The sequence below is a fragment of the Saccostrea cucullata genome, unplaced genomic scaffold (assembly GCF_032062105.1).
Source record: "Saccostrea cucullata isolate Sc308-1 unplaced genomic scaffold, CSIRO_AGI_Scuc_v1 ctg3358, whole genome shotgun sequence".
In the NCBI taxonomy this organism is placed as follows: domain Eukaryota; kingdom Metazoa; phylum Mollusca; class Bivalvia; order Ostreida; family Ostreidae; genus Saccostrea; species Saccostrea cuccullata.
In genome coordinates, this window is record NW_026940617.1 from 42,758 (window position 1) to 55,191 (window position 12,434).

At 37.2% G+C, this 12,434-nt stretch overlaps 2 protein-coding genes across 2 annotated transcripts; both read right to left on the reverse strand.

Annotated features, from left to right (window-relative positions):
* Positions 1 to 2,658: 2,658 nt before the first annotated feature.
* Positions 2,659 to 5,403, reverse strand: LOC134255709 (uncharacterized). Its single transcript, XM_062738224.1, has 2 exons — positions 5,017 to 5,403; positions 2,659 to 3,052 (listed from the first exon to the last, which is right to left on the reverse strand). Exons 1-2 carry the CDS (start codon positions 5,401 to 5,403, stop codon positions 3,029 to 3,031), a joined length of 411 nt encoding a protein of 136 aa, XP_062594208.1. The 3' UTR covers positions 2,659 to 3,028.
* Positions 5,404 to 11,927: 6,524 nt separating this feature from the next.
* On the reverse strand, positions 11,928 to 12,434 carry LOC134255710 (uncharacterized). The gene has a single exon (XM_062738225.1). The coding sequence runs from the start codon at positions 12,432 to 12,434 to the stop codon at positions 11,928 to 11,930; it is 507 nt and encodes a 168-aa protein (XP_062594209.1).

Sequence of the window (12,434 nt, forward strand, 5' to 3'; positions counted from 1 at the left end):
GAGGTTAATTTCTCAATTTTGGAATGACCTTGACCTTTGACCTTTACATGAATTTTAAGCTCAAAGGTCAATGAATTTTATGCAGTTGGTCTCATGTCTCTACACCTTCTCGTTTTGAAAATTTTTAATTATTTGTAAAATTCAAAGACTTTCAGGGGCAATAACTCATTGAAGGATTCACCGAAGACTTTCGCAATGAATAGATTCCAGAATCCTCTCAATGAGTCGAAGACTTTAGTGAAGGTTTTATATTTCTACGGTTTATGGTTTCGAAGGAGTAGCGATAACAAGGTTTTACATAAAAGGGGCAAGAACTCCGTAAGGGGTCATAGGTCATATACGTTGGGTTGTTTTTCGAAATAACTTTTGATGTCGAGTATCATGAACTAAAAAGTTTTTCAATAAGTCTTTCGTATCAAAAGTCCATAGCGGAAAAATAATAATAATAATAATAATAAACAGAAGCATTTCAAGAGGTCTTTCCACAGAAAGGTGGAAAGACCTAATAATAATAATAATAACTAGGAGACTTATTGTTCACAGAACAATAAGAGGTCTTTCCACCTTCTTTGAATTTCAATTTTGTTTTATATCTGACTCCTTCAAATTAGATTCCATGAATAAGAAACCAAAACTGTCTTAAAGGATAGAAAAAAATGAAAATTAAAAAAATTTGAAATGACCTTGAACCTTTGACCTTGAAAAAATGCTCAAGGACAAAGGTCAAGGGTCACAATGCAATTGACCCCATGCTTCTATGACTTATAGTTTTTAAGTTATAAGGTTTAATAATAAGTACAAAGACGTTAAAGGGCAATAACTCATATAAGAGGTCATTAGATCCATTTGCACTTATACATTGTAGTTATGCCTCAAGATTCTAAAGACATTAGTGAAGGTTTGGTGTCTCTACGGTCTACAGTTTCGGAGGAGTAGCAATTACAAGGTTTTTTGCACAAGGGGCAATAACTTTTAAAAGGGTTAATCTTAGGGAACAAAAATGAAATATTTAAAATAGTTTTAGGAGTACTTATTAATGATGCTAAGATATTAAGTATATGTTTAAAGACAAAAGAGATATAAAAAAAACATAATTTCTCAAATTTCGAATGACCTTGACCTTTGACCTTTGCATTAATTTTATGATCAAAGGTCAATGAATCTTATGCAGTTGTTCCCATGTCTCTATCACTTCTCGTTTTGAAAATTTTTAATTATTTCTAAAATTAAAAAAGTTTCAGGGGCAATAACTCATTGAAGGGGTCACCGAATACTTTCGCAATGAATAGATTCCAGAGTCCTCTCAATTAGTCGAAGACTTTAGTGAAGGTTTCATATTTCTACGGTTTACAGTTTTGAAGGAGTAGCGATAACAAGGTTTTTCGTACAAAGGGCGATAACTTTTAATAGGGTCAATCTTAAGGAATACGAATTAAATCTTTAAAATAGTTTTAAGAGTACATATTAATGATGCTAAGACAGTTTGTATATGTTAAAAGACAAAAAAGATATAAAAAGAGCTTAATTTCTCAAATTTGGAATGACCTTGACCTTTGACCTTTGCATGAATTTCATGATCAAAGGTCAATAAATCTTATGCAGTTGGTCCCATGTCTCTATCACTTCTTGTTTTGAAAATTTTTAATTATTTCTAAAATTAAAAAAGTTTCAGGGGCAATAACTCATTGAAGGGGTCACCGAATACTTTCGCAATGAATAGATTCCAGAGTCCTCTCAATTAGTTGAAGACTTTAGTGAAGGTTTCATACCTCTACGGTTTACGGTTTCAAAGGAGTAGCGATAACAAGCATTTCTTGCAAAAGGGGCAATAACTTCGAAAGCGGTCATAGTTCATAAGCGTTGGGTCAAATTTGTTCATAACTTTTAATGACTCTTACGATGAACAAAAAGTCTTTTTGATAAATGTCGAAATAAAAAATCAGCGGAAGAAGAATAATAATAAGAAACAGAAGAAAATCAATAGGTCTTTCCACAGAAAGGTGGAAAGACCTAATAAACATTTCACACTCACCGCTGCCAATGTACTAAAAATACTACACTTTCCACACAGGAAAACTTCTCAAACACACCAAACATTCAGGCCAAATGCACACAGCTTTTTGTCTGGAGACCACACAGGTTATACAACATTTTCACTACGGAAGGACACACCTTCTCGCTTCTACGGCCTGCTATCAACTCACACGTCGACAATTTTACAAACCGGTCTGACAACCGTGACCAACTATCCGTAACGAGTATACGGTGAGAATTGAAATTATGGTACGCCATAACCGACATGAGCAAATTTAATAAAAATTGTGACAATACCTCCCCTTTTCAGCTTCAAAATTGGAAACCATATTTTGAAAGTAAATTCAAATCAACAATATTTACAAAACATGACGACTTAAAAAGTCTGCGCCTACGTTATCAACACCTTTGATAGCATGAACTACAAACTTGTAGGATTGCAAAAAGATAGCTCAACGCATCAACCTACCATTTGACACTTTTGATCTGTTCAGATAGACCAATGGTTGATGATCTGTCTGCAGAACGAATGTCCTACCGTACAAGTATGCCTGAAATTTTCTCACAGCCCATACAATAGCTACACACTCTTTCTCAATCACAGAATAATTCCTCTCTCTTTCGTTCAACTTTCTACTGGCATATGCGACAGGGAACATTTTCTCATGCTTCTGCAACAAAACAGCACCTATTCCGTAGTCGGAAGCATCGGTTCTGAGAAAGAAGTCTTTGTTAAAGTCAGGGAGTCTAAGTATTGGGGCGTATAAAAGCAATGACTTTAAATTCATAAATGATCTCTCGTGTTCATCACACCATTCGACTTTATTTGGGGTACCTTTCTTTGTCAAATCTGTCAAAGGACAAGCAACTGCCGCAAAGTTGGGAACAAACCTGCGGTAATAACCAATCAGTCCCAAGAAAGAACGTACCTGTTTCTTGGTTTCAGGGCGAGGGGCTTTCTTGATTGCCTCAAGCTTGTCATTATTAGGTCGCATTACACCATTTCCAACTGAGTGACCTAAAAATTCAAGTGAGCTAAAACCTACAAAACATTTAGATGGTTTTGCATTCAGTTTCCCCGACCGTAGTCTTTGTAATAAACACCTGATAGACACCAAATGTTCTTCCCACGTTTCTGAATGAATCAAGATATCGTCAATGAAACTATCGGTATCTTTCAACAAAACGCGCATCATGCGATTAAACGTCGCTGCCGCGTTTGATAGACCAAACGGCATTACTTTGAATCTAAACAAACCATCAGGAGTGACGAATGATGTCAGGTCTTTGTCCTCGTCCCTCATAGGAATTTGCCAATATCCCTTGCAAAGGTCTACTTTAGTAAAATACTTACTTTGTCCAATTCTAGCAAAAATTTCCTCGGGATCGGGCATTGGTTCGGCATCAAACACTGTCACCTTGTTTAGCTTTCTAAAGTCGATGCATATTCTCTTAGAACCATCAGCTTTCTTGGCAACAACGATAGAGCTTGCGTAAGGGGATTCGGACGGCTCTATGATGTCCATCTCAATCCATTTTCTTGATTTCTTCCCTAACTGAATCACGTAGAGCGAATGGAATTTGATACGGTTTGTTGTGAATAGGATCCGTAGTTGTCAGATGTATCTCATGCCGAGCCAAATGAGTAAGATTTGGTAAATCCGACAAAACATCTTTGAATTCCGACAAAATCTTTTTGACGTCATCTTGTTGCTGCTCAGTCAGATCTGTGTCAACATTCACATCTTGAAATGTCTCCTTAGCTTCGGAAGGCGGTATCTCTAGAGGGAAATCACTCTCACCTTCTGAAGTCTCACCATCTTGAGGTATTTCTTCTTCTATGACAGAACAATAACTAAGAACTTCGGGTGTACTTACTTCTCTTTCAACATACTTCTTCAAAAGGTTAGCATGGAAAGTCTTGATCTTACCCTGTACATCTACTTTGTAGTCAGCCATTCAACATTTGGAAACAATAGTAAATGGACCCTTCCATTGCATGAGTAGCTTGTTGTTGTCCGTCGGAAGGAGGATTAATACCTTATCCTGAACGTTGAATGAACGTGCCCTTGTTTTCCGATCGTAATATTTCTTGTAGCGCTGACTGGACTTTTGTAAGGACTTCCTAGCTAATTCACATGTCTCTTCTAAACGCTCTTTCAAGTCGATGACGTACTGATAAGTGCTTTTGACTTCTGGGTCTTTTAATTCTTTCGTCCACATCTCTCGTAGAAGTGTCATCGGTCCTCGGACTGATCTACCATATAATAATTCAAATGGTGAAAAACCCATGCTCTCTTGAGGAACTTCACGGTATGCGAATAATAAAGGTGCTATATACCTTTCCCAATCCTTGGGTCTTTCAGTAGCCATACGTCTGAGCATTTGTTTAAGTGATCCATTGAACTTTTCAACCAAACCATTGCAGGCAGGATGGTACAGAGTAGTTGTAAGTTGTGCAATGGAAAGTAAACGACCTACCTCTTTCATAAGGTAAGACGTAAACTGGGTTCCCATATCTGATAAAATTTCCTTAGGAATTCCAAGTCTAGTGAAGAATTCAAACAATGCCTCAGCCACACGTTCCGTCTCAATGCCTTTGAGTGCGACGGCTTCGGGGTATCTTGTACTGTAGTCTACCATAGTGAGTACATACCTGTTCCCACGATCTGTTGCTGGGAAAATTGGACCAATCAAATCTACAGCAACACGCTCAAAAGGAGTCTCAATGAGGGGCATAGACTCTAATGGAACTGGGAAGATCTTACCTTTGGGTACGGTTCGCTGACAAACGTCACATGATCTACAATATCTTCCTACATCACCTTGTACACCTGGCCAATAAAAGTTAAACAATACCCTATCTGTTGTCTTTCTAATTCCTAAGTGACCAGACAGTACACAATCATGTGCGAGTTTCATAACTGTAATACGGTGTAGTGAAGGAACAACAAACTGTTTGAAAATTTTATTGCTACTAACCTTCGGAGACTGGAAATATCGGAACAATAGACCGTCTTCAATGACAAACCACGACACATTCTGTTGTCCTGTGAACTTCTTAACACCAGTATTTGCGTATTCCCGATACTTATCCAGTGTAGCGTCCTCATTTTGTGCAACTATCATATCATCCACTGAAGTGAAATTGTCTGTGATACTAGTTACCTTTAACGTTTTGTACTTTTCCTTTTCCTTCTGTACTTGACCTCTTGTCTGTACAGCTGAGCCTTCCACCAAGTCATGTGTATCGTTTTCCTCAACTTCATTATTTCTTCCATTGTCCCATTTTGGATCAGGATCAGGGTCAGAGGGATCTCTTGCACCTTTTATGTTACCTATGATTAAACCATAGACTGGGTTGTTCATACATAGAGCTTTGACCTTACCTGTTATGAACGGTGTATGTATTTTTATGTAAGCCTCGGGAACTTTCCGGACAGTCCCGTCGATGAGTACACATTCCACACTCCGCCCTGGCAGTTGGTCTTTAGGTACGAGACTGGTTTTTACCACAACTCCTGTGCATCCACTGTCTCGCAGAACCTCCACAGGATGATTACCTACATACCCATCTGAAACTGGCATATTATGACAAACACGACAAGCTCCACCAATGACCGGTAACATATGCCCACAACGTAACGTAACTTGATTGTCTTGTATGCAACAGTCTTTCAATTTATCTGCCAAAATACACAAAGAACCTACATGTTTACCTGATTCAGTAGATTGGTTTCCTTGTTGATGCTCACTCTCAACATCAACTTTCTGGTGCTGTGATTTTGCAGATCGGGAAGTAGCCTTTGATGAAGAACCAGAGCTTAGCATCGCTGCGCTTTTGTAAGTCTGAGAACGATTTCCTTTCTTCAACCTGTCAAAACAATCTTTAGCGATGTAAACAGATCTACCACACTCGTAACACTTTCTATCATTCTTACCTGAACTTGAGAAAGGTTTCTTTTGAAACGTTGTTGACGTTGACCTCACATCATTAGTCGCTACTTGATAGTTTGTGCGATCGTAAGAAAATGAAGAAGTGCCGTGCGCTTCAATAAATTGCTCTGCTAACCGCGTCATCTCTTGAACATCTTTCGGGTGACGTTCTCGTAAGAAAGTAGCCAAAGTCTTACTACAACTTGAAATATATTGTTCGCGCAACATAAGATTTTTTAAGCCCTCAAATGTTGACGGGGATTTTGCGAGTTCCATCCACCTTTTCAGATAATTGTCTAAACGCGCAAAGAATTGAGGAGGAATCTTTCCTTTTTCTGGTTTACAACCTCTGAATTTCTCGCGGAAACCTTCTTCGGACATTCTAAATCTCTGAAGCAATGAACACTTGAGCTTATCATAATCAAATGCATCCCCAGGAGATAAACGAGAGTAAACTTCAAGAGCAGTACCTGTAAGCAAAGCACTAAGATTTATTGACCATGTATCCTTAGACCACTTAGCATTTTCTGCAAACCTTTCAAACCTCTGTAGATAAGCGTCAATACAGTCTCTTTGATCATTAAAGGGAGGAAGTTTGGGCATCTTGGCACGATTTTGAACAGACACCTCAGGGGACATGGGGGTACTTTGATGCTTAGCACTTACTTCTAATGCCAATGCCTCTGCTTTAACTCTCTCTAGCTGAATTTGTTTTTCTAACAATGCCAAATGATTGCTTGATTCTTTCATTTGCATCTCCATGCTCAACTCTTTTTCTTTTCTCTTTGCCTCTTGCTCACATTGTACTATCTGCAAATCTAGTTCTTTCTCTTCTCTCTTTGCCTCTCGTTCCTTTGCTCTCTCTTCTCTCAATAATTTATCTTCTTCAACTTTTCTTTCTGATCTTTCTTTTTCTCTAACATACTCCAACAACTGATCTCCGTGCAGACCTAACTTTTGTCCAATCTCCACTAATTTCTCTAACTCTTTCTCCATTTTCAACGTTCAGTTAAACAGCGTAAGGATATTTTGATTTAAAATATTGCCATCTTTTTATTTAGGAGCCTGTTCTCCCTCTTAAATGTTGAATCTATGATTTTTCCCACTACTATTTCTTGCAAAAAAAAACCTTCAGAGTCTTTCCTGCAGCAGCATACCGAGAATTAATCGTTCTCCGTTCCAGCTTCTCCAAAACAAAAGCCTTTTTATTCTGAAAACAAGAGGCCCATGGGCCTTATAGGTCACCTGAGCATTATGCAACAACTTTCCAGCGATTTAATTTGATTAATGTTTTAAGCAAGATGCTATGGCATTCACAATCTTGAAAGAGGCACAATTTGATCATCATAACAATACACTTAGCAGTTGCTTAGTTTGTTTACTTAATACACATAGGCAGGGTGGGGGAACAAAAAATGCATTTCAAGTAATCAGTAATATTCAGCATGATCAGTAATGCCCCAATCACACATGAACCCCTGACCCTTAGGCCTAGATCCACTCATTGCACAATTTTTGAAAAGGCACCCTTGCTTTTCAAAAATATTTGATTAATACCAAGGAGCAGATCTCAAACAATTCATCCAGTTTCAGTATATAAGTACATTCCCCCTATGGTACCCCTGACCCTGGGGCCTTGAAATTCACAATTCTAGAAGATTAGGGTCCTTGCTCATCATAACTACATAGGTAGTTCATCTGCTTAATACCCAAGAGCAGAGAAGAAAATTTTCAAAGATTTAATGTATTTTCACTATATAATCAATAGAGCCCCACCCTATCACTAGAACCCCTGACCCAAGGGCCATAAAATCAAAATTTTGGAAAAGGTATTCTTGCTCATCATAACTATGTACTTAGTTTATTTAATTCCTAGGAGCAAAAAAGAAATTTTTTCGAAGAATTCATGTATTTCCATTATATAATCAATAGAGCCCCACCCTAAAACTAGAACCCCTGACCCCGGGGCCATAAATTTCACAATTTTGGTAAAGGCACTCTTGCACATCATAACTATGCACTTAGTTAGTTTATTTAACACACAAGAGCAGAGAAGAAGATTTTCAAAGAATTCATGAATTTTCACTATATGATCTATAGAGCCCCGCCCTAACACTAGAACCCCTGACCCCGGGGCCATGAATTTCACAATTTGGTAGAGGCACTCTTGCTCATCATAACTATGCACTTAGTTTATGTAATACCCAGGAGCAGAGAAGAAGATTTTCAAAGAAATAATGCATTTTCACTATATACTTATTTAGCCCCACCCTAGCACTAGAACCCCTGTTCCCGGGGCCATAAATTTCACAATTTTGGTAGAGGCACTCTTGCTCATCATAACTATACACTAAGTTAGTTTATTTAATACTCAGGAGCAGAGAAGAAGATTTTCAAAGAAATAATGCATTTTCACTATATAATCTATAGAGCCCCACCTTAACACTAGAACCCCTGACCCTGGGGCCATAAATTTCACAATTTTGGTAGAAGCACTCTTGCTCATCATAACTATGCACTTAGTTAGTTTATTTAATACCCAGGAGCAGAGAAGAAGATTTTCAAAGAAATAATGCATTTTCACTATATACTTATTTAGCCCCCCCCCCCCCCCCTAGCACTAGAACCCCTGACCCCGGGGCCATAAATTTCACAATTTTGGTAGAAGCACTCTTGCTCATCATAACTATGCACTTAGTTAGTTTATTTAATACTCAGGAGCAGAGAAGAAGATTTTCAAAGAAATAATGCATTTTCACTATATACTTATTTAGCCCCCCCACCCCCCCTAGCACTAGAACCCCTGACCCCGGGGCCATAAATTTCACAATTTTGGTAAAAGCACTCTTGCTCATCATAACTATGCACTTAGTTAGTTTATTTAATACCCAGGAGCAGAGAAGAAGATTTTCAAAGAATTCATGAATTTTCACTATATAATCTATAGAGCCCTGCCCTAACACTAGAACCCCTGACCCTGGGGCCATAAAATTCACAATTTTGATAGAGGCACTCTTGCTCATCATAACAATGCACTTAGTTAGTTTATTTAATACCCAGGAGCAGATAATAATATTTTTAAAGAACTCTTTTATTTTAAATACATAATCTATCGAGCCAGCCCCCCCCCCCCCCCCCCTAGCACTAGAACCCCTGACCCCGGGGCCATAAATTTCACAATTTTGGTAGAGGCACTCTTGCTCATCATAACTATGCACTTAGTTAGTTTATTTAATACCCAGGAGCAGAGAAGAAGATTTTCAAAGAATTCATGAATTTTCACTATATAATCTATAGAGCCCCGCCCTAACACTAGAACATCTGACCCTGGGGCCATAAAATTCACAATTTTGGTAGAGGCGCTCTTGCTCATCATAACTATGCACTTAGTTAGTTTATTTAATACCCAGGAGCAGAGAAGAAGATTTTCAAAGAAATAATGCATTTTCACTATATACTTATTTAGCCCCACCCTAGCACTAGAACCCCTGACCCTGGGGCCATAAATTTCACAATTTTGGTAGAGGACTCAATGCTGATTACAATCATGCAAACAGTTTATCTGCTTGATGTCCAGGAGTAAAGAAGAAGATTTTTAAAGATTGCATTAATTTTAGTAGTTTTTGCCCCACCCCCCAGGCCCCAGGGGGGCAGGGACCATGAAATTCACAAATTTTGTTCCCCTTCACCCATAGATGCTTTGTGCCAAATTTGGTTAAAATTGGTTCAGTGGTTGCAGAGAAGAAGCTGAAAATGTTCAAATGTTAACGGACGACGCACACCGCACGACGCACGACGACCGACGAAAACAGATAGCAATAGGTCACCTGAGTTTACTCAGGTGACCTAATAAAGTTAAATATTGAGTAAAAACTTACATTATACATGAATGTAAACAAAAACGTTAATGAGCGTAGAATAAAACATTAGTGTAATATTCTTAATCATCCTCTCCCATAAGCTACTCTGAACCATGGTTTTTGATCAAAAAGCTATTTTAAAGAATTTGTCCCCCCCCCCCCCTATTTAAGGAAAAAGAAGAGTTTGAATGGATCTAGGATTGGACTAAAAGAGACACTTTAAGGTCAGGTGGGTCTAGTGATGGAACGATTGTCGGCGACAATCGATTGTCGGTCGTTAGAAGCTCTTCGATGCTACTAATCGATTATAAAATAAATGTCGCCGACATCGCTAACAAAAAATAAAATTGTCATACTTTAATTTCATTACCAAATCCAAGTGCAAAGAGCATAAAAGTAGTGATGAATGTTGAAAACATGGAAGGATCCCGTGTCTTGTTGATATTTTTACCGCCATGATTAATATGGGGTTAGACTAATACCAGGAAACGGTAGTATTGCAAGTAAAGGAAAACATAATTAGTCTAGTCAATCTTTAAACGTAATTATAATCATAAATACAAGTGTCTAACTTCTGGATAATTACTTTTACAACTTGCAATTTTAACTAATTAAAACTAATTTTAAGAAATAAATACGTACATGTATTAAATGAAAGGTGGGACTAATATCAGTAAAATACCCATTGCATGGACTTTATATAAAAAAATAAATTCCCATTCTGTTTCAATAGTCCTATATTGTTTAAAGTAAACAAAATACTATTTTCCACTTTTTAAAAAAGAAATTTCAATTAACATTTTTGAATATTTTATGTAAGTAAATGTTTTTTTGTAAAAGTCTGACAGAAATCTGAAAGTTTTAACTTTTCTATATTAATTTTATTAAAGTTCAAAATTTCGATTATAATCGATTATTAATCGATTATGCCCAGCCGATTATTACCGATAATCGATTATGATTTTTTTCCGATTCCCCATCACTAGGTGGGACCATACATATATTTCAAAAGCTTCGTAATATATCACATTGAAATAAAAACACACAGATACCTTGACCTTTGACGTTAATATAAATTGGGGTATTCTGTAGTCCATAGTAATTTGTGGTATGAATTGTCTTGCAAAATCTCAAAGTGCTAAAACAGACAGAATTGTGGATTTGGTGACCTTGAACTTTGACCTTAAATTTGTATCATAATAGGTAGATTCCTTTTTACTGAGTTAATTTTTTTTTAAAACAGACAGGTAAATAGAACTTATTTAATAATCCCCACACTTACCAATTCATTACCGAAACAAACCTGCTTGGAGTTTGGGACTAGCACCTGATGAGAGTTCCCTTTTAAAATTACTGGCATTTTAGCCGATATCTTTGGCCTTTTGGCATCTGTTAAAATTTTAATTATGCTATAGCACAAACCAAAATTTCTAAATCCAATTTGGCTTAACTGCTACCACATTAAATCAAGCATGCAAGATTCATATGTTTAAACGAATAGTTTTATGTCCGAGTTAATAAACAAAATTAAAAGTAACTCATTCTATAAACTATTCGTCAAAGCTGACCTCTTGAAATACAAGCACAGATAGCTTAGGAAATGCAACAACAAAAGTAGGAGCGGGTATCTACATCGAATAAAACAACCTTATTTTATTGGTCCCCAGAAAATCGCGCTGAAATGTAGTGTCACCCAGGGCTTGATAGAAAATTAAGGTTCTTGTGTAACGCCGACTGAGAGGCCGTATTTACATTTTGTCCTCAGTCTTTAATTTTCTATTTGGTAGCGTTAAATTCTTTTCATATCTTGAAATGAGATTCAAGTTCGTCTATTCTACAGTTTATTTACACAACACATCACAAATAAAAACATCCAGGAAAAATAATTCACAGTATATAAAATCCAAGTAAACAATCACATAGAAATCCAAATCATAGGCAAAGTTAATAATCCAAGTAAAACAAGTATTAGTGAGTATATCGCTACATATCAGTATTCTCGTCTATATATCCTATATTTCTATGTTATTCTAACATTCTATTGCGCTATATATACTTAAGATCCGTTAATTTGCCAATTCAATTACCATCTAAAATTTACCATTTATCTAAAATGTGACATCCGTCAACCACCACAGCCACGACTAAGCTACAAAAATCATCATTGTCGAGTAATTTCCTTCCAAGACTTGTATTCAGCAAAGCTTCGGGATGACAAAACACATGGCGAAATTTCCCGGCAATAACATCATCCAGGTTTACGTCGGAATTTGCTTCATATACCTTACCATCTTCCGTGAAATCACAAAGCTTCGTTTCAATGTTTAGTCTATAAGAGGGAATGCTGTGCTCGGCCAATGAAGACAACTGGTCCTTATGAATAATGTTTAGCGGCGAAATCACAATAACGATTGGAGTGGTTTTTGTATCGGATTTCAACAGTTCTGGTAAAACATGGAAGATCAAACTCTTCCCATATCCAACTGGCAAGTTAACCAAGACATTGTTACCGTTAAGAACATGACATAAGGTCTCCACCTGCTTGGGTTTAACGGAAATTTTCCTATTATAGACAAACACAGCATTTTTAACTCGGTCCTCCAT

Coding starts and splice junctions, on each gene's coding strand:
- LOC134255709 (XM_062738224.1), bottom strand. CDS start 5,403: ATGAACAACCCAGTCTATGGTTTAATCATAGGTAACATAAAAGGTGCA. Junction 3,053..5,016: donor GATATTTCCAGTCTCCGAAG/GTTAGTAGCAAT, acceptor TTGAATTTTTAG/GTCACTCAGTTGGAAATGGT.
- LOC134255710 (XM_062738225.1), bottom strand. CDS start 12,434: ATGGAGGACCGAGTTAAAAATGCTGTGTTTGTCTATAATAGGAAAATT.